Here is a 17,628-nt window from a genome sequence, read left to right as displayed (position 1 = left end):
ATCATTGCAGGACGCCACCCTCACCCCACGGGCCCCCCATCCACAGCCACCTGGGGTCAGGGTCAGACAAAGGCCACCAGGAGCATGTGGCCACCAACAGCGTTCCCCTGAGCACCTGGCCAAGCAGGCTGACCATGTCGTGGCCTTGCCCTGCAGGAGTCAGTCCGGGGTGGAAGACCCAAGGCAGCCCCTGGGGTGGAGGGAGTGTTTCAGGCTGCACGAGCGGGCTCCCTCCAGACCCTGGGCTTCCCACCCATGCCAGCCCCCCTCTCCCTAAGGGGTCACTGAGAGGGACACACGCTCAACTCAAGGTGCGCAGGTGAGGGAGGCAGCCATTCCAGGGAGCTGCACAACGTGCCGAGGGCCAGTGGCCAGGCCTGGACACTCGGGGCCGGCTTCCGAGCCGGGCAGCCCTGGCAAGAGATCGTGAGCAACAAGGGTGGCACTGCCATCTCTGCCACGGCTGGCCCTGCCCTGAGTTGCACTGCCAACAGGAGGTAAGGTGGGCAGTGGTCCAGCCTGTCTGGAAAGGAGCTCCTGGGGTGTCACCCCTGCACCCCAGCCATGGGGCAGCAGAGTGACAGCCAAGGCAAAGGCTCCGTGTGATGGCATCAGGTCTCTGCTCCCGGACCCACCAGGGGCTCTCGCCCAGGCTCCCCGCTGTCCACAGGGGACAGGCAAGCGCAGCAAGGCCACACTGTTCCCCCCTCACTCCTTGTCTCTCTAGCGAGACCCCCACACACCTGCAGTGACTGGGGGCCTCCACTTCAGGAATACACCCAAGGGCCAGGGAGAGGGGTGTGCCAGCCCCAGCCTGCTCCAGCCAGGCATGTAGCATCAGGTCAAACCCAAGGTGGCACCTCAGCTCAAGGGGACGTGCAGGGCCTGGGATGGTGGGGCACACAATAAGAACCAGGCGGGCACCTGGACAGCCATGCCAACTGGCCCTGCCACCTGGGAGCAGCATGCTGCAGCCCTGCCCTGGCCCCCAGCTCACGCACAGCATGTCCTGCAGCAGGCAGGGCGCCCGACCCAGCTCCCAGGCTCCTGCGGGCAGCTGTCCACGTCCCTGCCTCCTCGTCCCTGTCGCTTTCTGGCTACCTGGCCATGGGACGGCTCCCTCCTTGCCTGCATCTCCAGACGGGGCCTGGACTCTAGCTGCCCTGCAGGTCCCGGGCCTGCCTTTGCACGGCCCTCCGCCTGGCCCTGGGCCCCTGCTGCCACTCGCTGCCAGGCCCTGCCACACCTAGCTGAGCCGGATGCCCGCCTGCAGGTGCTGGCGTGGCCCACCAGCTCAGGCGAAGGGGACTCAGCAAGGAATTCGACTCCCTCTGGGAAGTGGCCCTCCCAACCCCAGGACGTGCCTGGCTTCTGGGCCCGTGGGGACATGCAGGCCGTGCTGCGTGCAGGCACAAGGCGCGAGGCCCTGAGCCCCAGCAGGGGGTGAGAGCGGAGGACGGGGCGGCATCCCCTGTGGGGACAGACTTACCTCCAGGTCGTCCAGCGAGCGAGTGGCGCTAAACCGCTTGGATCTCCCCAGCGGCCTGCGGGCTGAGGGGCGCTGGGACGTCTGGGCCAGGCCCACTCCGCGCCCGCACCTGGAGCCCTGGAAGCACAGGGAGATGCAGCAGTTGGCCTCTTGGGGTCGCGCACGCCGCGCACAGCGAGTGCCACACGCTGAACACACGCACCCAGGGCCTTCACGTGTGTGTCCGACAGCCACACATGTGCCCCGGGGCTTCGCCCTGACCAAATGCCACACGCACCTGGGCAGCCCTCCGTGCTGCTTCTGGAAAGTTCTCAGATCACTGCAGCTCAGCCTGCTTTCTGCTCCAGTCACTGTGCCAGCATCTGAGGACTGCGCTCCTCGGGCCAGCCGTTGGCCACGGCCCCCACCTGCCCCCATCTGCCCACAGGCACACCCCATTTTCCGCTACCACCCTCAGTCTCTCAGCTCATCTCACACTCCTTGCCAGCCCGGCCCTGGCCACCACGGAAAGCTCTCCCCGCAGCCCTGCGTCCCAGCAGTCCTGGGGAGAACACCCAGCTCAGCGGCTGCGGCCAGGAGGCCACGCAGTGGCACTGTGGGTCTGGGGTGGGCGGGGACACTGTGTCCCTCACACGCTGGACAGCCCGCGGTGCAGCTGCACCCATCCTGCCCCACGCAGTGAGGTCAGGAAGTCTAAAGGGGAAAAGGGAACCACAACTGCCAACCCACCAAGACATGGTCTGGAGCAGCCCTGCTGGGGGCAGCGCCCCCTGGTGGACACGCCGGAGAGTGGCGCCCTCAGCGCCCCCTGGTGGACACGCCGGAGAGTGGCGCCCTCAGCGCCCCCTGCTAGTCCCACCGAATTCAGACTGGCCCCACATCGAGGTCAGGCCTTCTCCAGCCTCCTCCACGCTGAGATCCACTCATCTGCCAACCCCGCGGGGCTCCCTGCCTGGCTCCTGGGTGGCCTGGCTGACACAGAGGATGTATGTCAAGCAGACCCTAAGGGCTGATGGAGAATTGCCACCCACAGTGCCACAACAACACGGTGAGTACAGGTGCCAGCCCTGGCTCCCCCATGGTGAAGCCATTGGCACTGGGACAGGCTTGGGCCAGGCCTGCTGCCTGGGGCACCCAACTCAAAATCACCATCAATCTAGGTAGCAAACCTTCCTAGGAGCTCAGGGAGAGGGACATTTACACAAAAGATGACCCTGACCCTGGCGGTCAGCCCCAGCCTGCAGGGGAGTGACCCTGACCCCAGTAGTCAGCCCCAGCCTGCAGGGGAGTGACGGTGACCCCGACAGTCAGCCCCAGCCTGCAGGGGAGTGACCCTGACCCCAGTGGTCAGCCCCAGCCTGCAGGGGAGTGACAGTGACCCCGACGGTCAGCCCCCACCTGCAGGGGAGTGACGGTGACCCCGACGGTCAGCCCCAGCCTGCAGGGGAGTGACCCTGACCCCGACGGTCAGCCCCAGCCTGCAGGGGAGTGACCCTGACCCCAGTAGTCAGCCCCAGCCTGCAGGGGAGTGATGGTGACCCCGACAGTCAGCCCCAGCCTGCAGGGGAGTGACCCTGACCCCAGTGGTCAGCCCCAGCCTGCAGGGGAGTGACAGTGACCGCGACGGTCAGCCCCCACCTGCAGGGGAGTGACCCTGACCCCGACGGTCAGCCCCAGCCTGCAGGGGAGTGACCCTGACCCCGACGGTCAGACCCAGCCTGCAGGGGAGTGACAGTGACCCCGACGGTCAGCCCCAGCCTGCAGGGGAGTGACCCTGACCCCGACGGTCAGCCCCAGCCTGCAGGGGAGTGACAGTGACCCCGACGGTCAGACCCAGCCTGCAGGGGAGTGACAGTGACCCCAGTGGTCAGCCCCAGCCTGCAGGGGAGTGACGGTGACCCCGACGGTCAGCCCCAGCCTGCAGGGGAGTGACCCTGACCCCGACGGTCAGCCCCAGCCTGCAGGGGAGTGACCCTGACCCCGACGGTCAGACCCAGCCTGCAGGGGAGTGACCCTGACCCCAGTAGTCAGCCCCAGCCTGCAGGGGAGTGACCCTGACCCCAGTGGTCAGCCCCAGCCTGCAGGGGAGTGACCCTGACCCCGACAGTGAGCCCCAGCCTGCAGGGGAGTGACCCTGACCCCAGTGGTCAGCCCCAGCCTGCAGGGGAGTGACCCTGACCCCAGTGGTCAGCCCCAGCCTGCAGGGGAGTGACGGTGACCCCGACAGTCAGCCCCAGCCTGCAGGGGAGTGACCCTGACCCCGACGGTCAGACCCAGCCTGCAGGGGAGTGACAGTGACCCTGGCGGTCAGCCCCAGCCTGCAGGGGAGTGACAGTGACCCTGGCGGTCAGCCCCAGCCTGCAGGGGAGTGACAGTGACCCCGACGGTCAGCCCCAGCCTGCAGGGGAGTGACAGTGACCCTGGCGGTCAGCCCCAGCCTGCAGGGGAGTGACAGTGACCCCGACAGTCAGCTCCAGCCTGCAGGGGAGTGACGGTGACCCCGACGGTCAGCCCCAGCCTGCAGGGGAGTGACCCTGACCCCAGTGGTCAGCCCCAGCCTGCAGGGGAGTGACCCTGACCCCAGTGGTCAGCCCCAGCCTGCAGGGGAGTGACCCTGACCCCAGTGGTTGGCCTCTAATCTCACACCCACATCCCCTCTTCTCGCCTACAAAGCCGTAACGGGGCTGGCCATGGAGTTAACCTCTTTGGGTCATGTCTGAATCCCGGCTGCTCCACACCTCCAGCTCAGCTTCCAGCCAATGCGCTGGAGGACCGTGCCAGGCTGCTGTCTTCCGTGCAGGAGGCCAACGGCATGCCTGGTTCCTGGGATCAGCTGGGTCCAGCCCTGGCTATGAAGGCATGGGGGTGGGGAGCACTGCACACATATAGTTTCTTCCTTCTACCTTTCACACGCATCCGTGCGTCTCACAAAGCACAAGCGTAACACTTCACAGAGTCAGATAAAGGCCCGAGACCCACGTACCGCGTGGGCGCCTGGCCAGCAGGAGGGACGCCACTGCCACCCAGCAAAGAGGGCTTAGTGACCCCACAGGAGCCCTGCGGATGAAGCAGCCACTTGGCCCCAGCTAATTCTCATGGAAGACTAACCCCACACATTGTTATCAATTTCTTGAAAGGCATCGCGATGGGGGTGTTCCACTGGCTGGCCACCCGCCGAGGCCTACAGGGCTGGGTTGGGCTAGGGGCTGGGAGCTCAGTCCGGCTCCCTGCGCGTGGCTGGAACCAGGCTCCCCCAGCGGCTGCCCAAACAGGGGCCTGGGAGCTGACCACAGCAGCCGTGCCCACAACGGAGATAGGGAACACAGGGCAGCATTAATGGTCTCCATGCAATTATCGCCTCACACAGAGGTATGTCAACAGGCCACTGGGGGCCACACGGGGGCCACACGGGGGCCACAGAGGCCCAGGGAGGGCCCACGATGCAGGGCAACAGTGACAGACGGCTCGGGGACACCATGTAGAGTGGGGAGGGACCAGAGCAAAAAAGGCAGGGGACAGTGTGCACCTCACATGCTGAGCACAGTCAGGTAAGGGGTAGTGTCCCCACATCTAAGGAGAGTCAGGGTAAGAGGCAGGGCCCCCCCACACCTAAGGAGAGTTGGGGTGAAGGGCAGTGTTCCCGCTGTCCTGAGGACCATGTCCTTCACTCCCAGTGGTGCCCGTGGAGTTGGGGCTGGGGGCCCTGCAGCCTGCCCGGCTGTGAGGAGGGCCCCACCCTCGGCCCCGACAGCCTCATGGGTGCAGCTCCTGCTTCCTGCTCTGGCCTGGCCGGGTGCTGGCTGAGGGGCATCAGAGGAGTTACCCAGCAGATGAGCTGGCATGGCCAGTTGTCTTTTAGTCTTTCTCCATCTCCCTGCCTTTCAAATAGAATTTAAATAGGCCCCCCTAAACCGTCTCAGTGCCCACATGGCACCCTGCGGAGGCTCTAACGGCTGTGTCTGGGCACAGAGGCACCTGTGCCGTGGGATGCTAATGCAGCTGAAATAAAGGCCACTGCACCGCAGGGACTCCATCAGCGTGCATCTGAGCGTGCCCTGTGGGTGCAGGCTGTGAGCTCTGGTCCCCCACTTGGCGTAGGCCGGCTCCGCACACAGCTAGCTGCCCTGTGCCTTACAGGGTGCAGGCCTCAGGCCCCTTGCTTTGATTGGCTCCCCGTGGTTCTTTCCATCTCCCGGGAAGCACGGGGGGACAAGGGCCGCCAGCCTCCCCCTTCGGCTCCTGCTGTCCTGAGCGCTGCTGCCACCGCCGCCCCACCCGCCTCAGTCCAGCCGCCCTCTGCTTGCACTCCTGGCCCTGCGCCCGGTGAGAGCCCCAGGGTGCTGGGTGCTCCTTGGGCCCGCTTCCCTGGCCTCACCCGGGACAGGGCGCAGGGCAGGTCAGTCTGTGCGGCCTCCAGGCCTAGAGCCATGCAGGGTCTGTTCCAAGACTTCTCTGGCTGAACTAGAACCCATGGGCTGAAGCGACTGGCCCTGGCCTGGCCGCGGACATGACTCTGCGGTCCCCACAGGGCCTTGCTATAAAGGGAAAGCACGCCATGGGCCGTGGAGGCCATGCGGGGATCAAGTCCTCCAAGCCCCTAGAGAAGAGATGGCCTGGACTCTGGCCGAGCTGGCTGGGCCCTACAGCATCTCACCCAGCGTCCTGATGTGCGTAACCAGCACAGCTTACTGGGAGACAATGCGATCACACTACATGTGTGTGTTTTGGGGACCTGCTTTGTTCACTTAACTAACAAGGGGCTGTTGGCACACATGCAGATGTGTCTGCCTCCTCACAGCCATGGCTGCGGCTGCCCACGGGCCAGCTGCCACACCCTGCCTTTCCTGCTCCCCGTGGAAGTCAGTGCCGCAACCTCCCGTGGAACAGTGCACCACCAGGTGCCGGCCTACCTCCCCGCGGGGCAGAATCCGCTGGCCCGGACAGCCGGCTGCTTCCGGGGACTGACAAGCACCCGGGATTCCAGCTTTGCTGTCACAGCTCTGAAGCCTATATCATTTTTAAAAATTATTATTTTTTTGAAAGTCAGAGTTTTAGAGAAGGAAGAGAGAGAATCTTCCATCCACTGGCTCATTCCCCGGATGGCCACAATGGCCGGCCCCGGGCCAGGTCGACGCCAGGAGCCCCGAGGGAAGGTCATAGTGCCCGTGTGTGTGCGTGTGTGTGTGTGTGTGTGTGTGTGTGTCACAGGTGGAGAGCCAGTAAGAGGTGAAGACACAGCGAGACCGCCTTCCTCCCAGCTCACTGCCCACATGCCCACAGCAGCTGCGCTGGGCCAGGCTGAGCCAGGAGCTGGGCGCTCCAGCCCGGCTCCCCCACGGGGGCAGGGCTCGGATGGCCCCGGGAGCTCGATGGTGGCTCCAGCGTCCAGGGAACACAGGTGTTCTGATAGAGCAATGCCACAGGGTCTTTCCTGTTTAGCTTCACCTGCTCGAGAGGCAGAGAGGGGAGAGAGGAAGGGACCACCCTCGTGCTGCTGACTCCCCAGACGCCCCCAGACTGCTGGGGCCAGGCCGCAGCTCTGTCCCCTGCTGCCCCCCAGGAGCACGGAGATGCCCAAGCAATGGCTTCGCCTTCTGCCCCACAACACTGCCCCGACCTTTCTCTTACTCCACCGCCAGCAAGCAACTTTATCCAATAAAGCCACATTTATGAAGAGCCTGCTGCAGCTGGCTCCTATTCAAAGGTGGCCCCTGTGGGGTAGGACTACTGGGCCGGCAGGGAGGAGGGCCAAGCGGCAGCCGGCTTCCCTCCCCTCCACATGGGGGCGCCACAGAAAAGAAAGGGAAGGCAATACAACCTATCAATTCCGCTAACAAGACACCTCCTGGCAAACAGCCAGGGCTTGGGCTGGCGGGGAGCAGCAGTCAGTGGCATGCCAGTGGGCTCCGTGTGGGGGTGAGCTCACGGCCACACTGCCTGTTGGCCTCCTCCACTGACCTCGCCCCCGCTCCCACCCTGCACACACTGCCCGGACAAGAACAGGCCTGGCTTTCTTGGGTGGTATTCCGGGAGGGAACGCCTAGGAGTCAGCCACAGGCAGGCTGCCCTCCATCCACCAGCAGCTGTGCAGGGGTCGCATGAGCAGCCGCCCCCAGAGAATGCCCTCTGCCTCGAGGAAGGCCTGGGGACCACCCGGGGTGGGGAGGGGCTGCGAACATCCAATGTAACCCTCTGAGCCAGCCCCAGGCCCCTCGCCAGCTGGCTGTGGGAGCCACAGGAACAGGGGTGCGGCCAGCGGGGATGTGCTGGCTCAGGGGGAGCAGGGGTGCAGCCAGCGGGGGTGCGGCCAGCGGGGGTGCGCTGGCTCAGGGGGAATGTGCTCCAGCCATCAGGACTCACCTTCTTGCTCTCTTTGCTCTTCCTGGCGTGGCGATGCGGACTGAACAGGCTTTGCATTCCGAAGGCCTTCCTGGACCAGTCAGCCTTCTGGGCACCGAGCGGGGGCTGCGAGCAGCTGCCCTCCACGCGGTAGCGGTCAGCAGGGATCTTGCTCATCGGAGGGGGCAGCGTGCCGCAGTTGATGCTGGACCAGCCGTCGGTGGAGTCGGTGTAAGACTCCTGGTCGCTGGCGTGGCCGCACTGCCACTCCTGGAGCACGTGCACAGGGAGCCATCGCTGGCCACCACCCCGCCTGGTGGGGGGCGCCGAGCTCCGTGGGGCAACGGGAGGCCCCTCCCCAGGGCAGGCTGGCCCCAGGTGCTTGCCCAAGTCCCGGAACCTGTCTGCAGGGGGCACAGCGTCGAAGGGGGAGCCCCCCTGGGTGTCATGGCCAAAGGCACCATTCCAGGGCGCGCCCCAGGACTGCGAGGGCCGCCCGCTCGTGGCCTCCCAGGCAGCACAGCCGCCGCCCGGGCCGTGCCGGCTTGGGCCCCCCCCCAGGTCCACTACCAGCACGCGGTTGCTTTTCTCCTCCTGGGTGAAGTTGCCGATGCCACTGTCACTGTTGCTGCTGGTGCTGTGGTGGTGCTGGGCATCGGGGTCCCCATCCAGGAAGGCACGGGCCCGCACGCCCTCGATCAGCTCGCCCATGTCGCGGTACAGCACGGAGACAAACTGCAGCACAGGCAGCGAGGACGCGGGGAACTCGAGGCAGCCACTCGTATCGGGGTCGGCCGTGCAGGCAAAGCCGAAGCGCCGCGCGACGCCCTGGTGCACCCGGTGTGGGAACAGGTCGGGGTCCACCATGAACACGTGGCAGGACGTGCGCAGGGCGCCCTCCTCCTCGGGGGCCAGGCCTGCACCCTCGCCCGCCTGCATGGTCACCAGCCCAAAGAAGCGCCGGTCGTCGGGGCATACGGCACTGAAGGCCAGCTTCTCGGCCGGGTACTCGGCCACGACACCGGCTCTGTCGGTGCAGAGCTGCACACAGTCGTGCAGGATCTTCATGGACACCAGCGAGTGGATCTTTTGCTCGGCCCGCAGGCGGCGCATGCAGCCACGGATGGCCTGCAGGCTGTCACCCTCAAGGTTGGAGCTGGTGGACGGCAGCTCGATGGAGCCCAGGTAGCCCACAACCATGACGACATTCAGGATGCTGGCGTCCAACCCCGCGTCATCGAGGCCGTCCAGTCCGACACCGAACACCGCGTCGTCCAGCGCGGCCCTGGGCACCTCGTCCTGGCCGAGCGCGGGGGTGCAGGGACCCTCGGGCGGGGCCCTCGGCCTCGGTGGCACGGGGCTATCAAACATCATGCTGAAGATGCCGCCTGACTGCACTTCCTCCACCACCCGCTCAGCCCGGTTGATGCCCAGGGCCTTGGAGTCCAGCCGGGGCTTCCACCAGCCGCGGCCCTCACAGAGGCCAGCCTCCTCATCGCTAGAGCCGGAGTCGGCGCAGCCGGCACCCCTACCAACCACCATGCGCAGGACCCCGGAGCACCTGCCGATGAGCTGCACCACATCCTCGTGTGAGGCTTTCCTCACACTGGTCTCATTGACGGCCAGGATCTGGTCACCGGGCCGCAGGCCCACGCAGTCTGCAGGGCTGCCCCGGACCACGCAGCTCAGTACACAGGGGGCCTGGCCAGCAAGGGTGAAGCCGTAGCCGGCCCGTCCGCGGGCCACTTCCACACTGCGCACCCGAGGTGCCACAGCGCCTGCCAGCGGCCGCTTCCCAGCCTCCCCTGCCCTAGACATGGTGACGCACGACCAGTTCCCTGAGCATGTTTCCCTGGTGCAGGGAAACCAACAGCAGCAGGGGCGCCAATGCAGCCCCCACTGTCTTCTGACAGAGCCACCTAAGGAAGAAAAAGAAAGAGCTCATTACTGGAGACCCAGCGCGTCCGACACCACGGTAGCCCAGAACCCCGCACAGGGCACTCTTCCTGCAGGACCCCAGCACGGCCTGGAGCCTGGCTGCATTCTCTGTGTGCATGCAGTGTGCACAGCTGACCAGCCACACATGCACACGCATGTACATACATGTACATAGAACATACACGTGAGTGCACTGTGTGTCTAACATGTGTGTACACGTGTGTGCATGCAGACTCACAGCGCACATGTACACACAGATACACACACTTGCCTGGTGTGCAGAGCTGTGAACACTGGGTCCCTGAGATCTTCCTGTCCAGCCCTCATCTTCCCCAAGCCATCTTCCCTGAGCAGCGGGCCCAGGCCAGACCTGCTCACACGTGGCCTCCGTGACCACACGTGGCCTCCGTGACCACGGCACTGTGTGGGGAGTACCACTGTTGCTTAGCTGAGGGCAGGCGACCACCATGCTCTTCCCACCGCAGCCTGACCTCCTGACGGCGAGTCCCACTGACGGCATACAGCCTGCTGGAGGCCCTGGGACACTCGCAGAGACCCCAGGGACCCCGGGCTGGACTTGCAAGGCCCTGTACCAGGCGGCGCAGATGGCAAGAGGCCGAGCAGAGGCCTGGCCTGCAGCTGGCATGCAATAAATATTTGAGCAGAAGGCAGGCCTGAACTCACGAGCATGGATCGGATGAACGGCTCATGCAGAATTTAAACATGAGCTCATGGACGCATGGGCCCCAATGGCCACTCTGCCTTTACTTTCTGCCACAAAGTGCAACAAGGATCTGAAAGACACCGAGGGAGATTGAGCAGTGAGCAGGACCATGGGCCGTGTTCCTTTGCGGCCCGCCCGCCCCTGGGCACCTGGAGACCCCTGGGTGAACTTCCTTTTGCTCTTAAAGCTAGCACACAGGGACCCTGGCGTGTCCTGAGGCCACGAGGCAGGCGGGCGCTGTGCACAGTGGGCTAAGCTACTCCCACATGCCAGGGCGGCCGAAGCGTCCAGCTCAGGCCCCAGTGACGCAGCTGCAGGCCCGCTGTCTGTGTGCCCTTCTGGTAACGACACAGAACAGTCCAGAACGTGAGCTTTCTCTAAATAACTTCTGAAACTGTTAGCAGAATTTCTTACTTTAGGGGATAAAGTTTCCAGTAATAGAATCAAAAACAGATTAAAGAAAAATCGCCTGCGTGAACACGCGCATATGAGCACACGCAGACACAGACACATATACAAACATGTGCGTACACATGTGAGCACACACGTGCAGATACACACATGAGCACACAAGCACACATGTGCACACACACGCTCAGCTGCTGAGCAGAAAGCTTCGCTCACCGAGTCCCCAGGTGCCTCCCGTGGTGACAGCACCGTTCACTCACCGCATGACCTGCAGGCACAATCGCTTAGACACTTGCCAATTCATAAGTCCGTATGCTGCTCAGCGCCAGGCCCGGCCTCGTGGCTGGGGCTGCCCTCCACTGAAGGCCAGGGAGCAAGACGAGGCTCTCGCCATGCAGCTCAGTCGGTGCTCCGGTCCCACGCCCAGATCCCCAGCTCTCAAGCGCCATGTGTGCTAGGCCCCATGAGAGGAGGACACTCAGGGTGGAGGCCAGGAGACAGAGCCGGGAACCCCAGGGCAGAGGCGCTGGCTGTGCTGGGCTGGCCACCAGCCATGGGCACCACTGCACCATCCCCGGGAAGGCACACAGGGAGACACCCTTCCCAGGCTGGGGACAGGACAGGAGACCCTCCCAGTGTGCACACAGCAGCCAAGTTCAGGGTCAGTGAGGAAGTGGGTGTGGTACTACCCTCCTCTCCCCTGCCCCCTCAGCAGCCGAGGGTGCGGCTTCTCTCCCAAACAATGAATGCTGCTCCCGGAAAGAACCGGCTTCCGGCTCCCACAGACCCTGACCCTGAGCCCTGCACGACAGCTGCATGGGCCTCACCCACACTGCCCGACGCTCCAGGGACTCCCGGGCTGTGTGGGCACTGAAGGAGCAAACCAGTGGGTTGGCACCATCCTCTTTCAAAATGAAATGTCAGCATTCCTTCAAGTTACCAGTTCATGGAACATACCAAAAATTGTAGTTCATAGCTTCAGCCTGCAATTTAATCTCTCCCTAAGCTACATCAATACAGTGGGGCGGGCAGGGACAGGTGGGGACAGACTGGGACAGGAAGAGGACAGACAGGAGACAGGCCCAGGAAGGCAGGGGACAGGTGGTGGACAGGCCAGGGACGGGCCAGGGACAGGTGGTGGACAGGCCAGGGACAGGCAGGGGACAGGCGAGGGACAGGCGAGGGACAGGTGGGGGACAGGTGGAGAACAGGCCAGAGACAGGCAGGGGACAGGCAGGAGACAGGCCAGGGACAGGCAGGAGACAGGCGGGGGACAGGTGGGGGACAGGCCAGAGGCAGGCAGGGGACAGCTGCGGTCATTCAGCAGAGGGGGGGGCGCCGGTTGCCATAGGAACCCACAGTTGCACCCCATGCCTGGGCCCTGCACCACCTGTCAGTCACAACACCAGGTCTGCAGGGATATCGTACAATCACCTCAACTCCCAGCTGTGCAGGGAACAGGCCTGGGCCAGTTGGGACAACCCACTCACCCTACGACACGCACGCCTAGCCCAGTCATGCTGTCCTCCCCCACAAGGCACTGACCAGCCATGCCTCAGGCGGTGGTGACGCCCACTCCTCCCCAGACTGTCGGGCGTGGAAGCGGCTGAGTGGTGAACACACTGGATCCCATGGCCCCGCTTGAGCTGGCGCCTCTGGCCTCCTGCTGGCACACCAGGCCTTGGCAGCCCCATGAAAGCCCTAGACAACTTTCTGCCTGCCAGCCTGGCAGACCCAACCCCAGCTCCGTGGCCATCTGGGGAACCACCAGCGCACGGAGCCTCAGGCCCTCTGTCCCCTGCCATGGATGGATGAATAAAGAGGGAGCCACAGTGACTAAAAAACAAGAACGAAGCTATAGAAGTAACAGCAAATGGGCAAAACACCCAGTCACGTGGGCGGCAACAAGTGCGGCTGTGGGATTGTAGGGGGCGGCTGGGGCAGGGCAACGGGCAGCAGGCCCCGTGGTGCCACTGGGCAAGCTGCTGTCCCAGCTGCCTGCATCTGGTCCCACCTCTACTCTGACCCAGCTAACTGCCAACAAGCCAGGACTCAAGTCCTTGGGTCACTGCCACTCATGCTGGGGACCCCGATGGCATTCTGGGCTCCTGGCTGCTGTGGGCATCTGGCAAGGGCAAATGGAAGATTCTCTGCCTCTCCCTGTCTCCCTTCCCCCTTCTCTGTCTCTCTTTCCCTGTAGGAGCCTCCACGTGGCCTGGATGGCAGCAGGGTGGCTCAGGGGCTTGGGTCTCTGCCACCCTGTGGGAGACCTGGAAGGAACTCCCAGCTCCCAGCCAGGACCAGGCCCCGTCCAGCCGCTGAAGGCATTCAGAGCCAGCCGGCAGGTAGGAGAGTCCCCCTGCTTACCTAGACGAAACCAGGGCCATTCTGATGGAAAGCCCATCCCACACCAAATGAGCAGCTGCCCTGAAGACCTCAGGGCCAGCCAGGTCCTCCCAAGCGCCCAGGACAACCCCCCTGCACACAGAGGCCACCGAGGAGAGGCCAGGCCGTCGCCAAGGCACCTGTCACGTGCCAGCACTGCTGAGGGGGATATGGCAGTACCCAGCCATCAGCCACAGGGCCCACCCACACAGATGGGTCCCCACGGGACAGGCAAGTGGCTTCATGCGCTGCACAGTCCCTGCAGAGCGACTCCACCTGCCCCTGCAAACACCCTCTCCCCAAGGTCTGGCAATGCCACAGCTCAGCCCAGCCCACAGGAACATACCGGAGCCCTGCACAACCCTCCCCCGACTGGCCAGATCCACCCTCCAAGACACAGCGGAGGATGAGTGGGCAGCTTCACCAGATGGCCACCGCTCCGGTGGTCTCTGTCCATCCCCACAGGGACACAGGCCCTGGGGACAGGGCCACCTTACTGCCTCCCTCTGCCAGCTGCCTGGCCCCCACTGCATGTGCTTGGTGGCCACAAGGCCACCCAGAGTCTCCTGTGGGTCTGCAGTGGCCCTGAAGCCCATGAGCCCTGGCAGGCCGGCCTCTGCAGGTGGCCTGATATGCGCTCGCCCCCACATCACTCCGCCCTTCCCCACCACGCCCTGGCAGGCTCCCCGACTCCCTCTGACTACAGCCCCTGGCACCCGGCCCGGGGCCCCCTCCTCACTCCCCAGTCCACACCCACCACTCACTGATTCTCACCCTCACCTGCGCAGCCCGCAGAGACAGGCCACAGCCAGGCACAGATCCTGATGGCAGCCACCACACAAAGGGTCCCTACCCCAGGGAGAGGACACTGGCGGCCCTGCTCCCCCACAGGCCTGTCTCCTGCAAGCTGTGGCCCTCACATGTGCTCAGCCAAGTCTGAACAAAGCCACTGCTCTCAGGGTGGAGGGGTCCCCCCAAGAGGCTAAAGCAAACACTCCTCTCGGGGCCTGAAACGCTGAGACCTGAGCCACAACAAGCCTGCCCCAAGGGGGAGCAAAAGCCCCGGAGGCAGCAGGGCCAGCGGCCAGTGCTGGGCAGGAAGCAGGGCAAGGCAGGGCAGGAGCAAGATGTCAGCAGAGCAGGGATGCAGGGCCACGGCTGGTGGACCTGTGGGTGCTGGCAGACCTGTGGGTGCTGGCAGCTGCATAGCTGCGACTGGAAGCATGTGTGGCCTCAGCAACAGAGAGCACGGGTGGATGGAGCAAGGAAGGAGGGAAGCAGTCACCCAGAGAGGACAACCCACGCAAGGACACAGGGAGCCCACACAGGGACACAGGGAGCCCACACAGGGACACAGGGAGCCCACACAGGGACACGGGGAGCCCACACAGGGACACGGGGAGCCCACACAGGGACACAGGGAGCCCACACAGGGACACAGGGAGCCCACACAGGGACACAGGGAGCCCACACAGGGACACGGGGAGCCCACACAGGGACACGGGGAGCCCACACAGGGACACAGGGAGCCCACACAGGGACACGGGGAGCCCACACAGGGACACGGGGAGCCCACACAGGGACACAGGGAGCCCACACAGGGACACGGGGAGCCCACACAGGGACACGGGGAGCCCACACAGGGACACGGGGAGCCCACACAGGGACACAGGGAGCCCACACAGGGACACGGGGAGCCCACACAGGGACACAGGGAGCCCACACAGGGACACGGGGAGCCCACACAGGGACACAGGGAGCCCACACAGGGACACAGGGAGCCCACACAGGGACACAGGGAGCCCACACAGGGACACAGGGCCTGCAGTGTGGCCGCTCTCTGGTATAATCGGCCAGACGCCCTGGGTGTACACCCACCTTGCAGCAGGGAAGCGGCAGACCACCAGTCCCCTAAGTGAGCTGCAGGACACGGCGGCCACAGGCTCTCGGAAGCTCCGGGGACAGACCCAAGGGGCCCCCAGAACACTAGTTCAAGTCCTGGCTGCTCCACTTCCTGTCCAGCTCCTCTCCTCACCTGAGGCAGTGGCCAATGGTTTATGCACCTGGGTCCTGCGACCACCTGAGCCTGTGGCCAGCACACAGCAAGCACGCTCAGTGCCAACATGGAGAACAGCAATGGGAAGAACCCACACTCCACAGGCCACCCACAAGTACTCTGGCACACAGGCCAGCAGGGATGGGAAGGGTACCGTCACTCCACCAGCCAGGCAAGGGATGTGTGGTCCCACCTAAGGCCGGCAGGGCCAAGGGGCAGAGCCAAGGGGCTCCCCACTTGGCCCCTCACACAGCCCTTCCCCTGCATGTGATGGCCAAGTAGACAGGAGTGACCAAGGTATCAATGCTGGGAGGCCAGTAAGTGCGCTCAGACAGGGCCTGGACCCTGGACCCGACCTCTGGGAGGGAGGCAAGAGGACAGGGCAGCCACACGGTGGGTGGGTAGCCCCGAGCAGTCAAGCTGACTCCTGGAGAGGACCCCCACTTTCCCTGATGGTGCCTTCCCAGCACCCCCCAAAAGCCTGGCCTTGTCGACCCACCCGCAGGGAAGGTGCCGTGGGTGGCTGCAGGTCCGACGGAGCGGCCAGGGCCTGAGTGAGGGGCAGGAGTGCCAGGCCCAGGGAGGCCACGCTGCGAGCAAGCGCCACGCAGGTTATTGCCCAGGCAGCCATGAGGTTGAGTCGGCAAGGACAGGCTCAGTCACAGGGCTGCAGTAGCCACCCTAGGCCCAGCCCCCGTGCGCAGGCGTTGGCGGCTCGGAGGCGGTCCAGGGGCCTAGTAGGTAGGGTGCGGGGCTGCCATCCCCAAACCCTGGGCCCCTACATAGAAACCCCACAGCTGGAGCCAACCTCGTTGAAGATTGGAACACTGCGCAGTGCCTGCAGTATGCGGCCCCTGAGGGCCCCCTGAATGGGCTTCAGGCGTCTAGCTTTGGCCCAGCCCCAGCTGCTTCACCCTGTGGGGTGGGAGCCAGCAGGTGGGAGACCACATGCGCACGCATGGGGCACGCCTTTCACATAAAGGATATCAGCAAACAAGGGAGGCATGTGGCACAGAAAGTAGGTCTCTGCTGTGGTTGCATGGCCACCTGGGACCCTGGTCATCCCGCCTGAGTGTAACCACTTGGGGTGCGCAAGAGCCCGGGTCCAGGCAGCTTGCTCCAGGCACATGGCATGCTCTAGCCTCCCTCAGCACAGGGCTCACCCCATCTCCACCAGGGCGGCGTGGCCCCGAGTGGTTCATCTGGGTCCCAGCAGTCGGCCAGCACCCCAGGAGCCCCATGGGGGCAGGACAGCAGCCACCAACACCCCTGGTTTGCACAGGCTGCAGAGGATTTTGGGTAAAGTGTCCTGGCTCGCCGACCAGCCCGGTCGGGCTCTGGTGTGGGATGTGTGAATGGTACTTCCCGAGGGCTGCGGGCCCAACCTGAGCAGGGTGCTTCTCCACCAGCAAGATGAGGCCCGCAGTTGGCCAGCTGCCCCACAGCGGCCGCTGCTGTGCAGGACAGAGTGGCAGTGGCTCTGCACCAGGTGGAGGCCGGCAGCAGGTAGCAAGGGCAGGAGCCCTGGGAGCACGGAGGACGGCATGAGGAGGACCTCAGGGCAGAGGACAGCGGGAGGACAGTCACGCGGACCTCAGGCCCATCTTGGCAGGCAGGATGGGAAGCTGGGGGGCCCAGAGCCCAGGCCCTGCCAAAGACAGAGACCCCGCAAACCCCAGGGCTCCTTGCGCTGTTCCTGCAGGGCCCTGGGTGTCTGGAGAAGTCCTTGCAGCTGGGCACCACCAAGCTGCATTTTCCATGTCCCATGGCAGCAAAGGTCCCAATGTTTTAAAACATTAATTTCATTTTGATTTGAAAGGCAGAGTTACTGGGAGGAAAGGAAAGACAAAGAGATCTTCTATCCGCTGCCTCACTCCCACAAGGTCTGCCATGGCCAGAGCTGAGCCAATCCCAAGCTGGGAGCCAATAGCACCTTTCAGGTCTCCCACATAGATGCAGGGGCCCAAGCACGTGGGCCAGGGAGCAGGGAGCTGGAGTGGAGGGACACGGGTCATCACCACTTGGGCTGCCAGCACTGCAGGCGGAGGGCCAATGTACTCCACCACAGACCCCAGTGAGACACTCAGGTCTGCCGTGTGGGTGCATCTGGGAGGGGACTCCCCCCGGCACAGGCTGCGCCTCCCACACCCCAGGCACTAATCTCAAGGGTCCCTGCACACACATATCCTTCCCACACAGGAACACAAAGCAGTGAGCACGGGTGCAGAGCTGGCATCAGGACCCGAGCAAGGGAGGAGGCAGTGAAGAGGACAGGGACAGGGCGGCCCT

At 64.4% G+C, this 17,628-nt stretch overlaps 1 protein-coding gene across 2 annotated transcripts in view; it reads right to left on the bottom strand.

The window, feature by feature from the left end:
• RGS12 (regulator of G protein signaling 12) overlaps positions 1 to 9,745 on the bottom strand; it is a 34,827-nt gene extending 25,082 nt beyond the window's left edge. For both annotated transcript variants that reach the window (XM_040966192.1, XM_040966190.1), the window contains exons 1-2: positions 7,850 to 9,745; positions 1,490 to 1,606 (exon numbers count right to left, since the gene is read on the bottom strand). In XM_040966192.1, coding sequence (XP_040822126.1) covers positions 1,490 to 1,606; positions 7,850 to 9,646 — 1,914 coding nt within the window. In that variant the 5' untranslated portion in view covers positions 9,647 to 9,745. The remainder of the gene's footprint in view (positions 1 to 1,489; positions 1,607 to 7,849) is intronic.
• Between the last annotated feature and the right edge of the window lie 7,883 nt (positions 9,746 to 17,628).

This window comes from Ochotona curzoniae, unplaced genomic scaffold, assembly GCF_017591425.1.
Source record: "Ochotona curzoniae isolate NIBS_2020 unplaced genomic scaffold, NIBS_Ocur_1.0 scaffold_4505, whole genome shotgun sequence".
NCBI lineage: Eukaryota > Metazoa > Chordata > Mammalia > Lagomorpha > Ochotonidae > Ochotona > Ochotona curzoniae.
The sequence above is the reverse complement of the archived record's forward strand: the minus strand, read 5'-3'. Positions and strand labels throughout refer to the sequence as shown.